Raw genomic sequence first — 21,936 nt, 5'->3', positions numbered from 1 at the left:
CACAGATGATAAAGAACCCCTGGCAATGGCTCAGGAAAGAACAACAAACCTCATTCCACAGTTCGAGCACATGTGCTCTGAGGATGAGGTGAGGGGAATTCATCTTGGCCAGCCCCGGAGGAGACAGCGAGCTGGGGAGGGGAATGATGCAGGTTTTCAACATTTCTAAACGGGGCGAAAAAAGGGGGCCGCAAAGTGCCACTTATTCCAAGCCACCCCGAGGCGACACCGGGGCACGCTTGGGCCGGGTGAGAGGGGAGCTGGGGAGGCAGGGGCCAGCGGGACGCCCTCGTCAGTGACTCTCTTCCTGCTCCTGGGCTGTCGTGTCCTCTCTCTGGCCCCCTGCTCCAGGCTGAAGGAACAGGGCCCAGTCAGCTGCTCCACATAAGACTCTTCACATCCAGAAGCTGCTGCGGAGCTGCCTGACCTATTTAGGAGCTGCTGAGAGGGGGATGGAGGGGGGGTCTGGGTCACCCCGGGGTGTGTGGGAGGTGTCCAGAGAGAAATGAGACCTCCCTCCAGTGCTCAGTTAGACAACATGGAGGAAGGCATGACTTTGGGCTTTGTAGTTAGAAGTGTAGATTGTTTTGACGCCTACTTAAAATGATGGTGTTCTGTTATGTTAAAAGTATGTTGTGTTAAGACCTTGTTTAGATCATGGTGCACAGGTCTGGTCACAACAAATTACAGCGCTGCTCTGCAAACGTGAAACAGGAGCCAAACATCCCCAGGTTTAAAGCCATTTCTAGCAGTGGAAGGCTAAATGAAATCAATCTTATTAGTGAAGAACAGAGGAGGCTGAAGGAGGACTCGATCAGAGTATTGAAAATCCTCAAAGGCACAGACAAGGGCAACACAGCGGACTTCATCACAACAAGCTGTGAACCCCACACCAGGGGACACAAGTGGAAACTAAGTGGGAGCGCATTCACACCTTAGATTCCGAGGCTCTTCTTTACACAGAGAGTGGTGGTAGCATGGAACATTGAAGAAGCCAAAACCCTGGGGTGCCCTCACGAAACAGCGGGGTGAAATTCTAAGATCGATTGCCTGGGAAAAACCTCACGACCCACCTGTGTGTCGTGTTAAATAAGCACAGCCTCTGCAGAGCTGCCCCCCAGATAAACTGAGGGGGTCAAGCGAGGACACGGAGACAAATGAGGCGCTCTCCTCCAATAACCCTGTCCCTCCAGCCAAGGCTGAACAATCACCGCACTGTACAGATCAGGTCTGTTGTTGCGGACGAGTGCTCTACTCCCTCGTGACAGATACAGTACGAGACGCAAAATGATAAATTCGCTGGCATACAGGATTCGCGTGACTCCTCATAGAGGTAAGGAGGAAGCGAAGGTATTTGATTGCGTTTGGACAAGCGGGGCAGCACGTGTTGCTCAGACGCTATAGAATGACCTCCCAGCCCATATGGGATTTTGCAAATCAGAGAGTGCTTTTGAATCCAGTCTTAAAACCCACTACCATACTCCAGCATTCGTTTATTCGATCGCAGTTAGTTGTAGAGACCTCTTCATGTCTTTAAGGTTTGGATTTGTTTCCCTTGTGACACGCTGTCTGAGTGCTCTGGGTGGTTTCCTTCACATTATTCGGCCCCCTGACAGGTTAGAATTGCCTTTTTTTGGGGCCTTTTCTCGTATTGCCCACACAGAGCAGCCCAGCCAGGCCTCAGCCACGCCCCCTCTGGCCAACCCCGTGAGGTCCAGGGGGTGCAGTGTTAGTTACACGAGTCCAGAGGGGGCTGTGTGTCGGGGTACAATAACCGGCTTCCCTTGCAGACAGTACTCAACAGTCAGCCCAGACAGGTGGTTCTGTGTGCACTGGAACTATGCATCACTGCGTTCCACCTGTGCTAAAGGAGTTGGGAAAGATTCAGTTCTTCCTCTCACTAACACACACACACACCGACAGAGATGCCTAGACTCAAACATAATCATGTTCATGTTTGGCACGAGCCTTGGCCTTTGTCAAACTGCTTTATCCAGTTCAGGGCTGAGGGGGAGCCCGAGTCTATCCTGGCCAGCAGCAGGCGCAAGGTGGGCTACGCTCTGGCTGGGACGCCAGTCCTTCGCAGGGCAGACAGACTCACACACCCACACGAACACACCAGGGCCAGTTTTCCCAGAAGCCAGTGACCCTGGCAGCACGTCTGGGCACTGCAGGAGGAGGGGACTGTGGGAGGAGACTGGAGCTGACTCTCAAACACAGGGAGAACATCCAAACTCCACACGGACAGCACCCCGGGAACTCAACCCAGCGAGGCTAACCACTGTGCGCCATTTCTGTATAAATATAGGAACAAATATGTCCATGCAGTATATACTCTGTATGTCCCACTCCACACTCGCTAAAACGTGCGTGATCTGTCGAAAACACGGAGACAAGTGATCCACAGAGCTCAGAGCAGGCTGTCCTGTCCCCAGTCAGGGCAGATAATCTAATGAAGATTGTGTGGAGATGATCTGAACTGTCCGAAGTGACGGCAGGCGAGAACAGAACCTGTGCGCCGGCACAACACAACCGCACAGCAAACCGCGCGTTCATGTCGGAAAAGGAGTGCGCGGCAGACCCCCGATCCTGCGCGCCCAGCTGCCCTCGAAGGGGGGCGGGGGGGAGGAAGGGTTAACTCCCAGCTCTGTGCAGCGCCGCCGGAGACCGAGGCAGCGGAAGAAGGAAAGCCGTCTAATCCCCTCTCCCGGCTCCTTTGAAGGCCGCGCCTGCCGGCGTGACAGGTCTGGAGCAGCGCTACGGAAGTGCGCCGGTGTTTGTCGGCGATGCCTCGGAGATCATCGCCCTCCTGGGACCGGATCAGACATTTCTGCAGCTGCGCGCCTGCCGGGACCCGTTAACCAGGCCGGCTCTTTCAGCCACTTCCAGAGAAGTAGCCGCTGCTCGAAACTGCACGTTATTCCGGGAGAAGGCTCGTGTCCGGATTGCACCGTCAGAAATACCCGATCAGGCGTAAACCGGACTAACGCCCGTGCGGTTTCTGGTTGACCAGCACCTGTGGGCAGCAGCCTTTATACACAACCCGAAGAGCTCGAGTGAAGAGGACTTAGACATAGAGCAACTCCTGTTCTCATGTCGCCTGTCTGCTTGCAGATCAGACACCGCGAAACGATATCTCCTTAGAAATCGCAGCTGCCGGGGGTTTGCAGAAGAGGACAGTTCGCAGGATCGCGTCTGAAAACGAGTGGTTGGCAGGAAGATTGGGGAAGAGGCTTTTGTACAACTTAAGTGTTTGTTTGTTTTCTCCTGTTGACGTTTCCCCATTTAGTTTGTGTGGGAAAGAAAGTTCAGGAGGAATCCGGTGAGAAACGCGGAGAGGAGGGGGCGCCGGGCGATGGGATTGGTTTCCAGCGGCTGCCGTCGGATTCCACACACACACACACACGTCCACCCGGGTCCCCGGCGGACCCTGATTGGTTGTCCAAGGCTGCCTTCACATGAACCGAGTCCACAGATAGTCCCATCCCCCCATTTCAGCCCCCGGGTACCCCCCTTCACAGCTCCCGGGACAGAACAGGAGCTAATTCAGTCCTAGGCGACTCCAGCTAGCAGCTGTGCTGAATTCTCTGCTCAAGAGGCAGAGAGAGAGAGGAGGGGGGGTTATTTGAAAAAGCACAAGGAGGCATTTCTGAAATTTTCAGATTGCGGAGAGGAAAGAAACAGGCTCGCTGCAGACTTGGGAGAGAGAGACGGGAGAGAGAGAGGAGGAGAGGAGAGAGTGGGCAGAAAATTGGGGGTATGCAGGGTAAGACGGTCAGGGAAGGCAGGAGGTCCGGAGTGGAGGTGTAGAGAGAGGCAGGGAGAAGCACAGGAGAGCAGAGGGGTGCCGGGGTGGGGGGTGGTAGGGGAGAGGAGCAGATCTTACAGAGCGCGCGCGAGAGGAGGAGGAGGAGCGACCGGGACGGAGAGGGATGAGGAAGGCACTGCTGATGTTGCTCTTTTCCTTGACGCTGTGCCTGGTCATCGTGGGGATCATGGTGACGAGCCTCTGGTCCACCCTGAGCAACAGGTAAGTCCTCCACGCTCTGCCATGACAGTCACGCCAAGGCCCCAGTAAAAAAGGCCAGGCAGGAAGGCATCATGGGAGTTCAGTCAAGCCAGAGCCCAGCAGGGCAGAGATGCCAGGCGAACCCACGGGCACACACTGGGCGGCTCTGCGACAGCTCGGTAAAGGAGAACCAAGGACATCCGGGGCTCATCGTGAGCCCCCAGAGCTGGTGCCCTGGCCTGTGCTGAGCCTGTGCTTGTGTGTCCCTGCAGGAGCGAGGCGGCGAGGGGCGCTTTAAAGCTGGTGGCGGGGAAGCAGGCGGCCACACAGTGCAAGGAATGCAGGTGTGTGTGCGGGGGGGGGGGAAGAGAGCTGTGCCAAAAGGGGGGGGGGAGGGGAATGGCAGTCAGGGGGAGTAAAGAAAAATAAAAGGGAGTTTGCTGTCAGGTAAGCTGGCAGGGACAACACAGACAGAGAGGCAGGTATAGTAACTCTCAATTCAGAGAGTAATAGTAGCCAAAGCCATAAAGGCCAAGGGCAGAGGGGGATGATAATAATAATAATAATAATAATAATAATAATTTCAGTCTTTAAACTGTACAGTACAATTGAATATATCATCCCAATTAATAAAATACAGAATAAAATCAGACAATATCATTAATTTATAATTATATACAAAACAATACAACAAGGTAAAAGAAGGGAAGAGCAAAAGCTTTCTTGTACAGATACTGTATGTTTTTGCTCTTGATTTCAAAGCTGCCAAGGACTGGGCGGCCCTTATATTATAGGGCAGGTCATTCCAGAGAATGGGGGGCGTCAGAACAGAAAGCTTAATCCCTGGGACACAAGGTTTAAATTGGGAAGTAGACCTGAAAGTCTGGAGCTGGAGCAAGCAGTCGTTTACGATAGCATGGGGCAGTAGCGTGAACACATGGAAAGGTCAACAGCAAGCAAAATCTTCTAGTCAATTCTAAAGCTCACAGGCAGCCTGTGCAGGGGTGCCCGCACAGGTGTAATATGTTCCCGAGCAGCACAGTTCTGGATGTGCAGAGGCATAGGGGGTGACAGAGAGGGAGAGAAGGAGCGGGTCGGGTTGGAGAGAGGTGCAGGGAGGGGACCAGGAGCTGAGGATGAGGTGAGGAAGGATCAGGAATCAGGGGTGGAGATTTTGTGCGAGTGAGGGGCTGCGGAGGGCCAGACAAGGGAGTCAGTGGTATCCCTGCTCCAATAGACACTGTCTGTTCCTGGTCAAAAAATGAATTTGAGTTAGGCATTATTGTCACTGAAGGAAGTTTGTGCATCCCTGCATGCTCTGGGAGCTGTTTTGTGTGGAGGTATACTGGGAAGTTCTGAGCTACCTGTGTCTTCTGTGCTCAGGCCGTCTCTGTCTCTCTTGTGTGTGTGTTCAGGGAAAAGGCCAATATTGACAAGCTTGCGCAGGTACACTCTCAGACATGGCGGAAACAGGAAAGCAGACTGCAGACTTTCAGGTAAAAGGGCAATTTTCAAATGACATCCAAGGTCTTTATTGTGTAATTCAAACTTTAAAAAAAATCTCGTTTGCCAATTAGGTCAAAAGATCGTAGGTCTCTCTACCACATTGCATTGAAGTTATAAGACAAGATGTTAATTTAATGATTAAAATGGGTAAATCAACCTTTTCAGCCAGTTGTCTTATGCACTGTTATTCATACAATAGTTTTGCTTTTAAACTTGCAACACATTTTGTCAAGTAGGCAAGAGCCACTAAGTTTGCATAATGTATAAGATGTACTCAAACCTGTTTTAGCAACTCTTAAATCAGCACTCTGAAAATGTTTTGACACTTATTGGTGTTGTTTTCTCACCCAGAAAAGCATGAGATGGTCATTTAACCTAGCAGTCAAAAGTTTTCTGTATGCAGCCCCTGGGATTTCAATCACAGTGCTGAAGTGAATTTGGAAACATATTAAACACATGTTGTCGTCCTGCTTTGCTGACCGGGTGCGTTCTCCGTGCTGATTGTGTTTCCCTTCCAGGGCACAGCTCAATATGAAGTGCCAGGGCTTCTCCAGGGCCATCATCACCCAGGCCAACACCTTGCTGGGGTCAAAGGTCACGTACGATGGCGAGAGGAGGAAGCCCGTCGAGGTCACCCCCAAGCTGTACAGCACCTTCCCCAAGGTGGGCTCCTGTTGTCTCAGGACAGGAGGGGGATTGTGTACAGCTATTGTGTACTATTGTTTAGTCCTTGTGTAAACGTGGAAGAGAGATGCAGTGGAATCCTTCACTGAAAATGTACAATACTGAGAACAAGAAGGAGTTCATGCTTAAAGCCTTCTGTACCATATATATACAAATCAACCTGACTAAAAGGATCTTTCTGCTCCAGCAGTCTGCAGACAGTTGAGTAAAGTGTTTAGAAAGCTGGAATTTAAAAAAAATCGTCGAATGGCTTGTATTTAACACGGCGATGACCATTGACAATGAACTACGTTTTGGAAGGCACATCCAGCACATCTGCACAGTGCTGCCCACTGCAAGGCTGACTGTTGCTCTCTGGGAGAAGGCCTGCCTCCTAGCAGGTGTGTCACAGGTCAGCTGCACTCATGTCTAGACAGTGGGCAGGCTGGTGTGGGGGAACTGGGCTTGAGCTTCGGGGCAGTCCCCTGGCACTGTGATGTCAGAGACTTTCCCAGCCTGCCGCGTCGCACTGCAGTGTGTGTGACTGGGTGCCGTTCCCCACTCTTCCAGGAGCATCCCTTTGGGAACGTGAGCTTCCAGTCCTGTGCGGTGGTGGGGAACGGGGGGATTCTTGCCAACAGCAGCTGTGGAGAGGAGATCGACGGCGCCCAGTTCGTCATTAGGTGGGGTGAGATACAGAAAGAGTGGGAGGGATGATGGTGCGATGGGGTTAATCTCACGTTTGTCTGGGTGGGGACTCCCCTCCACCAGCACCAGTGTGCAGCCCCACCTGGACGACACGCCAGAACGTTTCCCACACACCAGCTCTCAGTGGGGAGGAGAGCAGAGTGATGAAGCCAGTTCAGAGATGGGATTATGAGGAGGCCATGATTGGAAAAGGCAAGAAAGGAAATCTGGACAGGACACCAGAGTAACACTCTTTTAGAGATATGCCCTGGGATTTTTAATGAACGCTAAGAGTCAGGACCTCACACATCCTATATAACATCCGAAGGATGGTACCTTTTTACAGGATAGTGTCCCCGTCACTACACTGGGGCATTAGGACCCACACAGACCGCAGGATGAGTGCCCCCTACTGGCCCCACTAACACCTCTTCCAGAAGCAGCCTTAGCTTTCAGAGGAGGTACTGGCCAGGCTCACACCTGCTGAGCTTCAGTGGGTTGCCAACAGACAGGGTGATGCCCTAGGACGAATTTGTTTGAGAACATTTTGCACAGAAATGTGATTTTTGTGTCTCTCTGTTTGTATGGAAGCCTGTACATTCCTCTTTGTGTTTCTCTTTTTTTGTTGTTGTTCTCTGCTAAATTGGTGTGCGTGACCTGATGGGATCTCTGCACAGATGTAACCTGCCTCCTGTGGACAGGAAGTATCAGGACGATGTGGGCAACAAGACAGACCTGGTGACGGCCAATCCCAGCATCCTGCTGGAAAGGTGAGCTGAGGGCTGGTCTTTCTAAGTGCTGTCAAGCTCATCTCGTTTAAAGAGCAAATCACTGCTCCTGCTAGTCATTAACTGGAGCCCCAGTTCAGCTGGGCTGCTGACAGGAGAAGGCCACACTAGTTAAACGGTCAGGAGTGGGACTTTTTCTTCAGAGTTGCACATAATGAGCAGAGGCCTGAATATTTCAGGCCGACATCATCAGAGCCGAGCCCTTCTTTCCAGAGATTAATGGTTCTGTAGCACTGCACACGAATAAAACGTCAGTGGACAGAGCAAGGGAACCTTTCATTTCTTTTTTGTCAAGCAGGGATGTTTTGTATTCAAGGATCCAAATTAGGTTTCTTGGCCCCGATGCTGAAAGGCCGACCAGCTCCTGAAAGGGAAGAGGAAGAAGAAAGAGTCTACAGAAAAGGCCATTTGGATTGTCTGTTCGCCTGGTTGGGTGTCAGACGATAATTGATTCAAGTATCTCGTCCATCCATTTTCCTGAGACGGCCCGGGGCATCAGTGTCAACAGCATGTCTGGGTAGCTTGTCCACATAAAGTGGTGTCACTGGCTCGCACTCTTTAATGCATGAATCCCTTAAAGGGCAACTGCAGTCCCAATTTCTCAGACCGGTTATTACATCTCGGTAACAGAATGAATTCATTGGTGGCATCGCAAAATTGTGCAAAATTCTGAATCCTGCACAAAATCGGGACCTTTGTGAAAGTACTGTATGGTCTCGGTTTGGCCCACCCGCGGTCCAGCGAGGGTTTGTGCGAATCGCGACGCGGTGCGGCCCTTCCTGCTCACTAGTCTCTGCGATGGCTGATGTAGGAGCAATCCCCTGCAGCAGACAGTTCCCCGCACAGCGTTCCAGCGTGATGTCGTCTATTTTGTGGTGGAAATGGGAGGTTTCACACGTTGCTGTGTACATTTTGCGGTTTGAGATGCGCTCAGCAACAACGATTCTGTCACGGACGTCCAAAGGGACTAACCGTGGGGAGCAGGAGAGCGGAAAAAGACCCATATGCGTAGCTGCGAGACGGGAAAAAGGCCCGAGCTCGTTAGTGCAAAGAGTTCAGGAATGCCGTGTAGAAACCAATGCCCTCCGGGAGCGGACGTGGGGCGCCCTGGTGCTAGGCGGGTCTCAGGACATCCGAACGTCAGTGCTGAGCGAGGACAGAGTGCAAGACCCGGAAATATATAGCCCAAGGGAAAGAGAGGGACAGGAAGGACAGCAGACCGGAAACTAGGGACAGGACAGAGAAGGAGCGCCCTCTGGCTGCAGAGGGCGTGACAGATTCTTTCCTACCTCGCAGTATAAAAAAAGCATTCCCAGGGCTGTCTCCTGATTTGTGTTTCCCTGCCGATCCCGAAGGAACGGCGCCGGGTTCGCGCCCTCCCGTTGGGCGCCGTGGAAACCTCTATTATTTTCACCAGCCGCCGGGAAACTGGGCCTGACGGCGCCTCTTCCTCTCCTGCAGGTTCGAGGGGCTGATGGAGCTCCGGCGCCCGTTCGTGGAGAGCCTGGGCGACTATGGGCAGCCGATGCTGGCGCTACCCGCGTTCTCGTACGGGCACAACACCCCCGTGTCTCTCCGGGCGGTCTACACCCTGCAGGACTTCAACAGCCCCGTGCGGGCCGTCTTCCTCAACCCCGAGTACCTGCAGAACCTGGCCCGGTTCTGGAAGGCGCACGGGCTGCGGACCGTGAGGCTGAGCACGGGGCTGATCGTGGCCAGCCTGGCCCTGGAGCTCTGCGCCAGCGTCACACTCTACGGCTTCTGGCCTTTCTCCCTGCACCCCTTCAGCAAGCAGCACCTCACCAACCACTACTACGACGACCAGCAGTCCAAGAAAAGCTTCCACGCCATGCCGGCGGAGTTCGAGCAGCTGCTGAGGCTGCACAGCCAGGGCGTGATCAGGGTTCACCTGGGCAGCTGCTAGGCGGGGCTGCAGGTGTGTCCCCCTGCCCTGTCTCATCCCCTCCTGCCGCTGGGCTCCAGGTGCGCTGCCAGTGCCTGTCCTGGCCCCGACGCAAGAGCCCGTCCCGTCGCCAGAGCGCGCAGGGCAGACATCCTCTCTGATTCAAAGTGTGGCCGGGTTCTTTTTTTATCAAATGATTTTTTGTTGTTGCAAATCCAGTAGTCGGCAGACAGAAAAGCAGACACATGACCTGCACTAAGACGTTAAGACAAAATGTATTTACTGTGAACGTACGCTGTGGGTGTACGTATATAGTGTAGGTTTGCGTCTGTGAAAAGCTATGAATTAATGAGTATTTATTCTAGAGGATCCAGCTGGAATCTGGAACTTCGTCTATTTAAGTTGGCACAGAATCTGACTTGACAATTACTGTAGGGTAACCAATTTGAAATCCTAGCAGATGGATCCAGCTGTGGATTTGTATCTGGAAGGGGCCACATTATAAAGACATCCTGCTGGATGTGGCTTGTAACCAAAACTAAGGACAGAGCCTCAGGTCTCCAGGCTAGGAGATGGTGGAGACTGTGGCGAGACGTACACGTTTTGACAGGCAAGACATTCGACATTTTAAAAGAATCTAGAATTCCTCGTCCGTCCAGGAGCATCTTTTGTTTCTGCCTTGCAAAAAACAAACAAACAATTCCTTGCTTCCCAGGGATTTATCATTTTTAACCATAATTCCAATCCTAGCGATAAACCACAAAATCCATAATTACTACGCTGCAAAGATAATTGCAGGTCTGTTTAAAAAAAAAAAGTCGACTAGCTGAGCAATGTTTTCTTCAGGGATCCTGTGACACGAGATGCCTTCCTGCAGCTTTCTCTCTACAGTGACCACAACGCGGAAGAATAAACAGACACTGCGTTTACTGCCCTCCTGTCACAACCATCACAGGTTGACGTCTGTGGAGCGTGGGTTACCCACACAACACAGCAGGAGAAGCTGGGGGTCTGGGCCAGAGCCAGGTCAGTGGGTAAACACCATGACAAGAGAGCTATGAGCTGCCAGTACTTGGGAATGGAAAATCCTACCGTGCCAGCACAGAGGAGCCCGTGATTCTGCTGAAGCATTACTGCAGCTCAGACACGATTAACTAGCTCAGCGTTGTGCCCTCACAATTCCCCGCCACGCCGTGCAGCTGCACTGCAACGAATGATTTTACTTATCAGGTGTCGAATGATGGGTGGGTTTTCCAAGCGGTACAGCCGATGAAACAGCTCTGTTCCGGAAGAAGCCCTTCTCCTGTGCCTTCTAAATAAATGACCTTGTAATCAGTAGGGCTATCTCCAGTTGATAGTACAGATCTTTTTTAGGGTTTATAAGACTTCTGATCCTCTTTTTGGGCTTCATACTTCAGGCTGTGTGGAAGGTCAGCAAGCGGACCTCAGCAGTACAAAGTGATTTTTTTGACGGGAGTGTTTTTCCCATGTTTGTCAGGACATCTTTCACTGGCCTCCTGTCCAGCTTGATTACTTCGCCACAGTCCGCCTGCAACATTCTTAAAACCAGGTGAAGAATCAGGTCTGGTCATGCAGGAAGCTGAAAAGCATGGATCGGCAGGTCTCAATGAGTATAGGCTCAGGTAGAGGACACAGGGGTGTCTCAGGATCAGGGCTTAAATCGCTCCGGTGAATGAGCCAGGACTGGAGCTCAGGGTGAAAAATGTGGCCTGGTGTTTGGTGGTTCCAGGATCCAGGCCGACAATCTGCCAGAGAGAGTCTGTCCTTTACTACTGCCACCACGACATATACCTGCGTGCCTTTGACAAAGGGCACAGCTGACTCAGAGGTGTGGCCTTGCTCTGGGCTGACACGGGAAGTGTAAAACAAGAAACGCATATAGAGCAGAAGTGTAAAAAAGAAAAGTGAGAAAATGTCTCATTTGTGAAATCCAACAACAAAATGATGTTGCCAAGGTAAACTACAGCCTTGCATGGGAGAGTGATGTGACCATGCTGAGTGGCCAAAAATATGAGAAACCTGTCGGCCTCCACAAGACATGTTCCAGTGATGCAGAAAATCTGCAAGGTGTTGCTGAATTCCTGGCACTGGGTCCCTTTGGGCGTATTAACACACTAAACGTTAAAAGTACCGAATCATTTTAATCTTCACGCAAATAGGAGGCAGCCTCATTCAAGCATTCAAGATAATCAACAGTTTATTGGCATGTTTTAGAATCAACAGTGAAACAAAGAGCAAATTAAGGAGAACTGATAAGAGGAGGCACTACTTTATACAGAGTGGTAGGGGCCTACAGCAAAATGCTTCAGCCAATACCTTGGACTCTTCCAAGGAATTTCTGGGTGACAACATAGGGTCAATGGCCATCTGTCCTTTTTTTAACCTTTCTTGTGTTCTTTGTGTTAAGTTTTTTAATGAGACATGTTCGTGTTTTGTGTTTTCCACTACTTCTTTTTTACTTTAAATGACATTTCCAAAACTTTTCAAGAGGGACAATCGAGCAAACCATCAGTTAAGACTGGGGCTCAGTTAAATATCCAAGAGCTGAACTGGAAGTGACAAGGTTCTGGGGAATGAAAGTATCTGCACAGTCTGAGAGTGGGCTGAGACGCTTGTTCAGGGTTTTAGAAGAGCTTTCTACTGCAAGGATGTGCGGTTTAAGATACAGTATGTGCCTTGATGAGAAAACTCAGGAAACGCCAAACAGAATCAGAGTAACTGAAAAAATAAACCTCTGTGATGTTATCTTTTCTATGTTCTGAAGACGCTAGGTTAAAAGTATTATGAATTCTACAGAAATAAATATGTGAAAAGAGTTTCCTTTCTTTCTCAAATGCCCTCCCACAGTCTTGTATGTATATATATATGCAGTCCAAGTCCAGTTTCCAAATATTTGCGGATCTGAGCAAAAGTGGGATTTCAGGATGAATACGATTTGAAACCCTTTAGGTCTCTTCAAATCATTTACTGCCTAAGGTCAAAGGCAAAAGGTTGAAACTGTTTAGCTCTTAATAATAATAATAATAATAATAATAATAATAATAATAATTGCTTACACTTATATAGTGCTTTTCTGGACACTCCACTCAAAGCGCTTTACAGGTAATGGGGATCCCCTCCACCACCACCAGTGTGCAGCCCCACCTGGATGATGTGACGGCAGCCGTAGTGCACCAGTACACTCCCCACACACCAGCTCTCAGTGGGGAGGAGAGCAGAGTAATGTAGCCAATTCATAGAGGGGGATTATTAGGAGGCCATGATTGGTCAGGGACAATGGGAAATTTGGCCAAGATGCCGGGGTTACACCCCTACTCTTTTGGTTCTGTAGGCTGTGACCCCAGAGTCTGCTGCTAAGCCTTACTGCTGAGCTTCCCAGTCACTTAATTGAACCCGTAATTGAGTTTGAAGTTCTTAATTAGAGATCTTTCCCCCCACTGAGAGTGGCTAATTACAGTGTTAGCAGTGAAAAGATATACTGATTTTTTGTTAAAGTATAAAAATCAATAATGAATTCAATTAGGAGCGTGATTAAGTATTCCAGATCTCAGCCAGAAAATAAACGGGTAGAAAATAGGAGCTACAGGCCAATATTGAAAAGCCCTGAGCAGGGATGATTGCTGCATTGCATATGATCTTTAATAGATTACTCACAGCAGGGAAGCGCCGTCTTAATAATTCTGGCTTCCCATTAGTTTGCACTGAGCTGCTGGTGTTCATTCTGTCAGTCACGGAGACTAGACGTCCGTGGAGCTGCTATTTATTCCACTGTCCCTAGCAGGGTATCATCGCGCAGACCGTCTTATAGATGCACAGTAAATGCAAACAGTTCTGTCGCTTTCCAGCGGTGTACAACGGGGGAGGCGTTTCTTATTGAAACTACTTAGGGCCAAGTCCCAGGAGGCGGCGAAGCGACCGAAGAGAGAAACTTACTGTCGCTGGTGCTATACTGCAAAGACCGATCCCATAGCGTCCTCTACCGGGCAATAGTGGTCAAAGAATACTAAATTATTGCTAGTATGATAAATCAGACGGACTCCTTCATTCAGAAGAGAGCAAATAAAAAATAAAACGCCAAAGAGTGAAAGCAAGCCGTGGTGTTTTCATTTAGCATGCACGGAGATGCACGATTTTTCTGTGCATATACACAATTTAACGCATTAAAACATTGTTAATATTTCTTCACGGTACCACATAGAGCTGTCGTATCAACTTTTTAACAGCGCTCAATTGTTCGGGGCCCGTCCCTCTGGTGAAGCAGTTAAAACACACACACACAGTTTATAATCGAGGCGGCGTGAAAATGCCCAATTCTCACAGGCTCGTCAAAGACGCAAACACTGCGAGCAGACACGCCCCTCCTCTGATTTTCCAATTACGCGCTTAATCACCAGAACCTGCGACCCGCCGCCCTCGCTGAAGTACATATAGGGGCGCGAAAGCGCTGGGAAGCGTCTTCATAGAAGACAGTGGGAGCGAAGTGGAGAGTAGAGATCGCGAAAGTCTTTCCTTTGGAGGCGGAGACGTGGGGGAGATGGATCTCCTCTCGGCGGCGGTGGACGCCATGCCGCGCCAGCAGCTCTTCAACTGCGGCCACCCGGCCTGCGGCGCCGCCTTCACGCGCGAGTGGCGGCTCAGAGAGCACCAGACGGTGCACACCGGCGAGGTGCGCTCTCTCGGCCTGATTCCCCCCTTCTCAAGGGAGAGGGGACTTCAACGTCTTAAATAATGTGGCCTTGATTTCGCGGGGGGACAGATTTGATGTGCTCTAACCAGAACTGCCCACAGAAGCGGTGGGATTGGGGTGCCTTCAAACATGGCAGCGGGTATACGGGGCAATTTTTTTTTAATGGCGCTAGTCCTCCGTTAACGGCAGCTGCGCATTATTTTTTTTTGTCCATAGCGGCCGCTGGCATGCGATATTCCGGGCTGTGGGTTGAGGTTCTCAAGGAAGGCTCATCTGAGACGCCACCAGTTGAAGCACACCGGGACGAAATCATTCAGGTTCAAGCAAGATCTTCGCATCGGGCTGTGTTTTAGCTGCCCTATAGTTTTCCCTGTGGTAACACCAGAGGCCTTGTGTAACCGCTTAAGGGACACGTTAGGCATCTATAATGAATGTGTTCTCAGTGTGACTTGCTAGTATGAGACTTCTATACAATAGTCCAAGTCATTTTGTAATGAGTTGTGGAAACTTTTTTTTTCTATCGCAGTTGTACCCATTTCGGTTGCTCCCAGTCCTTTTACAGCTCGGACAACCTGAAGAGACACGTCCAATACGCTCACGGCGATAAGGACAGCTATTTCAAGGTGCGTACGGCAGAGGGCGCCAGATACCATCAATGGCTGGTCGGCGGTGTTGATCTGCTTCTAGGCACGGTCGATGTACAAAGTTTTCGTGGGGTGTGAACGACTGTTAAACGTCAGGCTTCTTTATTGTAGGCTTTGGGCTTTCAGTTTCTCTGGTGCATGTCTACCATCGATGTGCTGTAATCTTGAAATGTCCCACCTCTCACCACAAGCTAATTGGCTTAATTGGATCAATGTATAACAGAGCAACTCAGTTGCTGTTTTGCACAAACTTAAACCTGCTGTATTCTGACTGTCCAACTCTGCAGCCATGCTAGAAGGTGGTGACCCAGGTTTTTCAAGAAGTGGCTGGATCAAGTCTAGTCATGAAGACTACAGCTGTGCAGAGGCTGTCTAGCACATTGTTAAAGTCCATGTCCTGGACAATGTGGTAGCCTGCTCCAGACTCCCACAGCCCATCTAGATCAGGAGTGTCCAGTCCTGGAGGGCCAGTCTGTCTGATGGTTTTCAAAGTCTCTTTAAAGCAGCAGCACCTGAAGAGCTGAGCTGGGAGAAGCAGAAATGTATAACCAGCTGGGTTTGCTGCTCTTAAGATCATTTGAAATGAGACCCCACAGACACTTGGCACTCCAGGGTCAGGATAGCTGCCACTTAATTGGCAGCTAGCAACTGAACAAGCCAGATGGGCCCAGATGACCTCTTGTTTGTGACTGACTGGAATTCTGTGCTTATTCTTCAATCCTTTCCCCTCCTGCAGTGTACTTCTGAAAACTGTGACAAGACCTTCAGGAAACGCAAAGCTTACAGGATTCACTTAAATGAGCACAACCCTACTCTGGCTTTCAGGTGAGTCTGCATGACTTCTTGTCAGGGGGCTGCTCTTGAAGGAGCTGGGATCTTCAGGGGTTGTTGGTATGTTTCGAATGCTGGTTCCATGTTAGCACCCATGTGCTCGAATCGGTAGTTAACTGGCATGTTGTCCCATAGCTGGTAGGCTTCCAATAGACTACTTAAGGTTTGTATGCATATTAACATGCAGTGTTAGTATCCATAATATACACTGTTAACCACTGGCTTAACATCTAGGTACTGGGACCCCCTTCCCCCCCCCCCCTTAATTGATCCAAGATGCTTTATTGAAATTTGCATTTGTTTCTGATTTTTATTTCACAATTGTTTAGTGGTTAAAGCTCCAGCAGGTTTGAGAGCTGTGAGGGGCTTGGTTGTGTAACTGAGGGCTTGGCTGGAACAGGCCAACAGGTGTGGGTGGGCCATCAGGAATAAGACACCACTGATCTAACCTATCCCAGCTCATGCTTGGGGAACAGGTAAAGGTTCCTTCCATGCTGAAAGGAGATGTCGGCTGTGGAGCCTTCTTCAGATGTGAAGATCTGAAGAAAACCCAAATCTTTTCAGCACGGAATAAACCTTTGCACCTTATGCATGCTGTCGGCTTTTTGCTCGCTAGCAAGGACCTTATCAATTGTTGCTGTTAAAAAAAAAAAACACTAAAGGCACAACTTGCATTAAAGCTGACAGGTTTGAGTGTTTTGGTACATTAAGTGCCTCGTGCAATTGAAGGCACCTGGCTCTCAGCAGGAATACAGACCTATCTGGGTTTTGCTTTAGCCTTTGCTGTGTAAGGTGCAGGCCTTTTAATCTGGTCCACTTTTATATAAAGTAGGAAGCGTTTCTCGTGTCTGTTTTCTAATTTTAGCAGCTAAATAAAGCAGTGTCACGTAGGATAGGCTTTTCATTGGCCGTGACCCCAGCGTTTGGCTTTTTCTGGATGTTACTTCATTAAGCCCTTAATTCATGAGCACACGGCTCCAATCCTGGAGAGCTAGAGGGTGTTTCTTTCCACCTGAGCCCTCGGTTACTTAACTGATCCGATTTACATAATCCGTCCAATCGAAGCCTTTTCTTAATCTGGGGATTGAAGCCTTGAGGACTGGCCCTGGGTGTCCCCTGCCCTCCCGTGTCCAACTGGCTTCAGTTTGTTGCCCATGACATGGGTAACCTCATACCTCGCTTGAACTGAAAACTGCTCCCAAGTAACTTATCAAGAAGTCTCAATTCAGCTGGATCAGGAGGTGTGGATCCCCAGGAGCAGGGAAGGGGGGGCTGTCCTGTGGACTACTTGATCACACTGGACAGATTCCTGCCTGTGACCAGGAATGGTAACCGTGCAATACGTGATCACTCCCACAGTGAGATGCCTGCTGCAGGGGTGGTCTTAACCAGATGGGGTGGGGGTACCGAGGGTAACGGGTGGTTAATCTTAAACCAGAGGTCCCCAGGGTAAGAAGTTGGCTTCTTGAACAAGTAAATGTTGTAATGCCCTGCTCGCTGTCAAGACTCATGTGCTTGTTTGCAAGTTTTGGTTGCAAGATCTTCTTGCTGTTGCAGGTGTCAGAAAGACGGCTGTGGGATGACCTTTGAAACCAGGGCAGCTCTCAAAGCCCACCAGAAGACCCACGCAGGTGCAGTCGAGCTGTTCTCCACCCTGGGACTGTCCAAAGCCAGTGAGCCGTAGCCTTGTCAGTCTGGGGATCTCTTTAAATGGAAGAGCCCCACCTCTGATCCTAGCCAGGATTCTACTGCAAAGGGTCACATGTCTGTCTACAGACCAAGTGAACCGAAAGTGCCAAGCTTACTCTTTTTAGAGCTGGATGTGGAGTTACCTGATGGGGCCATGCAGTTTCACTGCACTTAAATGTCAATTTCTGGCCTTTCAAGCATTTCTGGAGCATATGGGTTCTGATTGGAGTTATTCCAGTCTTTTTTTTTTTTTACCACAAATCCTTGTCCACACTTGATGGGTGGGGGATTAAATCTTAACTGTCAGGAGATGTAGTGGTAGGGTGCTGCCAAACCAGCTTTCGTGCTGGGAAGAAACTAGGCCTGTTGAACACTGATCTCCTGTGTGCTATAATGTGTGTAGAAGTATGGTTGTGTTCTTGAATGACATGACGGGTACCTCAATATGGTTTTTTGAGTGCAGGTGAGAAACATTCTGCAAGCAGAGATTCATTTAGTGGGGATCTGGGAAGTGATCAATAGCCCATCTGATGGTCAGGACCTTCCAGCTGGCCTTGCGGAAACTTGATTGCCCATCATGGTGGCTTAAGATCTAAATTTCTTCTGGAAAAGAAACCTTGGTATTCACACTGACCCCCTTTTTTTTTTCTAGGGTACCCCTGCCGTGATTCCAGCTGCCCAGTGGTTGCGCCCACATGGGGGAAACTCTGCAAGCATATGGCGACGCACCCAGGTAATCTTTCTTGGACTTCCTGACGAAGATACGAGTGTTGCAGAAAGACTTATGGTACCAGTGTCTGGACTGTTGTATATGGCCACCCAGGACTGACCTTGCATGTACTGTAAACAAGTTATGGCCCTGAATTTTATTAAGATGGTAAAATGTTCAGTTTTTGTGCTTCTAGAAATGCATATGTGCAGGGCCCCACCCTTTAAGTAGAAACCAAATCCTGTCCTTGATCTGCAACTTCCAATTAGTAGCTGGTTAAAGCAGGCTTCCCTGAATCATCATGGTTTTGATAGCTCCTTTTTATAAAACTGCATTAAAACCATGACCAAATTTTGGCTGCAAAGCTAACATCTGATAATGGTGAGCACAGCATGAGCAGTGGCTTCATGAGCATCAATGGCGAGGAGAGCCCCCCCCCCCAATCCAAAAATGGTGACTGTGGGGCTGTTATGGCAAGGCCATTGTTGGCACCCAGGTTGTGCCACTTCCTGTGCTCAAGTATTTGTCATTTGAAGTGTTACCTGATCCAAGGTGCTTTAATTAACTAATGAAGGTGGGCTGGAATGAGGACCAGCAGGTGCATGTTGGGTAGGGGGTCACCAGGACCAGGGATTGGGGAACTGCTGCTGTACAGGGTCTCCAGCAGTGAGCACTTGAAGGTTCTGGATCGTGTAACTGCTGTGTTGGGGCGGTCCTCTCCGAGTGAGCGGCTGGACGCCCCAGCGGGAGCAGCTCAGGTTTGAGGTCTCCCCTCGTCTGTCAGGGAAGTACCTGTGCCCGCTCTGCCCGGCCGAGTTCAAGACGCGCCAGTCCCTGCGCCGCCACAAGCGCTCGCACACCCGGGAGAAGCCCGTGCTGGCGTGCCCCAACGAGGGCTGCGCCGCCTCCTTCACCACCGCCTTCAACCTGCAGCACCACATCCGCAAGGAGCACCTGAAGCTGTTCAAGTACCGCTGCTACTACCCCGACTGCCCCAGGGTCTTCGCCATGCGGGTGAGTGCCCTCTGTCCCTCTGCAGGCCCTCGTTCTCCCCATACGGCAGCGGCTCCACTCCTGGTCCTGTCCACCCGTTGGCTTTGTGTTCCAGCTGAGCCCTTGGTTACACAACCACGCCCTCCATTGACTTAAAATCTCAAAATTCACCAGTAAAAGTTAATTTCCCTTACAAATTTGTGACTAGAAGCAACTTCTTAATTGACACTTTACTCAATCTAAGGCGTGTGGGTCACCAGGATTGGGAACCACTGTTGTGGTGTTAGTAGCAGTAAGCAGTGCATGATAACATGGCAAATTCAAATCCGTGTATAATTACTTGTAGGCTTTGTGCATCTAGTTTTTGTATATACTGTATGGAGGAGTCGGTCCATTCTGACATCTGGAGATCCACTTAAAAGGACATAATAGATGCAACTGCCTTAATCCGAGAATTTAAAATGCATTGCAAAATACCAGTGAGTTTAAATGCAGCATTGGAGTGCCCCTCTGAGATCCACTCATTAAAGTGTGCAGCCGGAGCAATGCAGTGGAATTCCATTGGGGTCAGAATTGTATGAGTGGCATAGTTGTTTAAGTGGAGAGGCTGTGTTGAAGAGGTGAAAAGCACTAATGGAACCTGTTGGGAAGCCATCAGCGACTAGTGCCTTCATTCAACTAGAATTCAGAAAACCCACCTGCTTTTATGTGCTTGAGTTATTTGTAGCTTGGACACAACAATCATTACCTGCATCTTGCTCTGGGGTGCTGGCTGGGTCGAAACCCCCTTAAAATTCATTTAAAACTTTTTTTTTTTGGGTGACTTAATCAGATGAGTAAATCCTCTTAGTCATTTAAGCTTGGTTTCTAATTAGCTGTTAACAGCAAACGCTTTTTGTGAACAGTGCAAATTCTGCCTAATTTCACAGCAAGATCCTACTTCATAAAAGCGTAATGCGTCAATGGGTTTTGGACCCAATCAGGAGAGTAGTTAAATGTGTAAAACTGCTGTGGCTATAATTTGAAATCCATTTTCATGAGTGCACATCTACAAGCTGTAATGCAAAATGCTAATCTTGGCCTATGCTGAGATATATTGGTGAACCCAGTGACTTTATACTCGGCAGCAAAACAAACTGGTGCTGTAAGAGGAACTGTTCTCATCTCTTGCACGTGAAGTTTTAGCAAGCTGCCAGGCTGAAGTAATTGCCAACTGGGTTTTCTGAGCTCGTTTCAGGAACATCCGAATACAGTTCTTGGATCAATGCTGTTAGTGCTTTGGGCCAGATAGCCTCTGCTTGTTGGCTGCTTTGTTGTGCTCATCGCTGCATGGCCTTTCTTTTCAGGAGAGCCTCACCAGGCACGTTGTCCATCATGACCCGGAGGGGAGAGTGAAGGTAAGCCCAGGTGCTCAGGTTTCCCACTGGGAAGGGTGGGTTTTAAGGGATCAAAGCTGCAGTGTGTTCACTTCCTCATTCTGCCAATGCAAAGATGTGGCCGTCATAGTTCTTAAATGATCCCTGCATGTGGACAGTTGACTTAAGGAGGCCTGTCTTCATGTTCACCAAGGTCTTCCACCAATGCACTGGCAAATCCTTATCTTGAATTTCCAAATGCACTTGTTCACTTCAGCTGGAGTGGCTTTAAGAAATGGCCTTGTTGGCAACTTTGTCTGATGCTGTATAAATTGCCCACAGGTAGTGTTGGGAGGGGGGCTCAAACGGAGTTTAAATTGCCTTGGGTTTGGACACTTAACACCCTTATGTGTTGGAGAATTCAATTTTAAGTAGGCAAGTTCCCAAACCATTTTGGATCGGTCAGGAAGGTGACTGACCTGGTTTCTCTAAGCTGTAGTCTCTGCAGGGCAATGCTGAGAAATCCTACTCTGACATGCTGTAGAACTGTCAACAGATGGATATGTCCTCTGAGTCTTGCCCGTTCCCATGAGCAGAGTTTAACTGACTTAACTTGGACCATTGATTATATATTTTGCCATGCCTTGGTTAATGGGTACATGTTAAATTTTTACCTTCCTCCAGAGTATCTTTTTTTTTTCTCTTCTGTATGAAGTTAAGATGTTGATTGTTGATCCCAAATATAAACTGGGAATGCAGAAATTTCCAAATATTGGAAAGCAATATTGAAGGGCAGGTCTGATGTGGTCATGTGGGTGTCATGGTCTTGTACTGTGTGAGAATGGGAGGGGCCTGGCTGTGGACCCTGACCCATCATTGGTTGCAGCTGGTGCAGCAGCGGTCCAGTAGGAAGTGGCAGAAGAGGCGGGGGGGCGGCGGCCAGCGCAGGGCGCTCCTGGTGGAGGAGGACCTCAGCCGGCTCTTCGCCCTGCGCCTGCGCTTCCCCGGCCGCGGCAAGGTGGAGGCCGACCTCTCGGGGCTCTTCAACGAGCGCAAGATCCCTCACCACGTGGAGCCCGAGGTCAGCCTGCGGGAGCTGTTCGACCTGAAGCCCAACAGGGTCGTCAACGCCACCCCTTAGAGGCCCACGCTTGGGGGAGTGAGTGTTCGCTCTGGAAATGTTAAAGAGGATTGGAAACTAGTTTTTTCTTTACTACACAATGCCTCTGGGTAGGGGTTCCTGGCTGTTGATCTATAATTTTAGCTGAGTCTTAAGTTGGGGAGTTTTGCCTTTGTTTGCAATAAACTGCGCTTTCTCTTTTTTTTTTTTGAATGGCAAGTTGCTGCGCATTGCTTTGTTTACCTTGATGGTGTTGAGAGGCTTGTGTAACTTGGCAAAGTGAAATTTGTAAAGCTGGGCCCTTTCCAATAAAGTGCAGGATTTTTTTTTT

General features: G+C 49.6%; 2 protein-coding genes across 3 annotated transcripts; both read left to right on the top strand.

Moving 5' to 3' along the window:
- The first annotated feature begins 3,864 nt into the window (after positions 1-3,864).
- st8sia6 (ST8 alpha-N-acetyl-neuraminide alpha-2,8-sialyltransferase 6) lies at positions 3,865-12,395 on the top strand. Of its 2 annotated transcripts, XM_015362162.2 has the most exons (7): positions 3,865-4,030; positions 4,282-4,353; positions 5,425-5,505; positions 6,034-6,178; positions 6,749-6,861; positions 7,543-7,635; positions 9,115-12,395. In XM_015362162.2, exons 1-7 carry the CDS (start codon positions 3,933-3,935, stop codon positions 9,575-9,577), a joined length of 1,065 nt encoding a protein of 354 aa, XP_015217648.1. In that variant the 5' UTR covers positions 3,865-3,932; the 3' UTR covers positions 9,578-12,395. The 2 variants fall into 2 exon arrangements, with proteins under 2 accessions (XP_015217648.1, XP_069041816.1); XM_069185715.1 differs by lacking the exon at positions 4,282-4,353.
- A 1,578-nt stretch (positions 12,396-13,973) lies between these two features.
- 42sp43 (P43 5S RNA-binding protein) lies at positions 13,974-21,936 on the top strand. The gene is made up of 9 exons (XM_015362127.2): positions 13,974-14,243; positions 14,481-14,581; positions 14,791-14,887; positions 15,645-15,733; positions 17,297-17,370; positions 18,081-18,161; positions 18,922-19,151; positions 20,477-20,527; positions 21,372-21,936. Exons 1-9 carry the CDS (start codon positions 14,112-14,114, stop codon positions 21,624-21,626), a joined length of 1,110 nt encoding a protein of 369 aa, XP_015217613.1. The 5' UTR covers positions 13,974-14,111; the 3' UTR covers positions 21,627-21,936.

This window comes from Lepisosteus oculatus, chromosome 28, assembly GCF_040954835.1.
Source record: "Lepisosteus oculatus isolate fLepOcu1 chromosome 28, fLepOcu1.hap2, whole genome shotgun sequence".
Lineage (NCBI taxonomy): Eukaryota > Metazoa > Chordata > Actinopteri > Semionotiformes > Lepisosteidae > Lepisosteus > Lepisosteus oculatus.
Note: the sequence above shows the minus strand (reverse complement) of the source record. Positions and strands in the feature narration are given on the sequence as shown.

Bases quoted from the DNA above. Each gene is read 5' to 3' on its own strand.
- st8sia6 (XM_015362162.2), top strand. From the start codon at position 3,933: ATGAGGAAGGCACTGCTGATGTTGCTCTTTTCCTTGACGCTGTGCCTG. The intron at 4,031-4,281 runs GTAAGTCCTCCA...GTGTCCCTGCAG, and splicing joins TGGTCCACCCTGAGCAACAG to GAGCGAGGCGGCGAGGGGCG. The intron at 6,862-7,542 runs GTGGGGTGAGAT...ATCTCTGCACAG, and splicing joins GGCGCCCAGTTCGTCATTAG to ATGTAACCTGCCTCCTGTGG.
- 42sp43 (XM_015362127.2), top strand. From the start codon at position 14,112: ATGGATCTCCTCTCGGCGGCGGTGGACGCCATGCCGCGCCAGCAGCTC. The intron at 15,734-17,296 runs GTGAGTCTGCAT...TTGCTGTTGCAG, and splicing joins AACCCTACTCTGGCTTTCAG to GTGTCAGAAAGACGGCTGTG. The intron at 20,528-21,371 runs GTAAGCCCAGGT...CATTGGTTGCAG, and splicing joins ACCCGGAGGGGAGAGTGAAG to CTGGTGCAGCAGCGGTCCAG.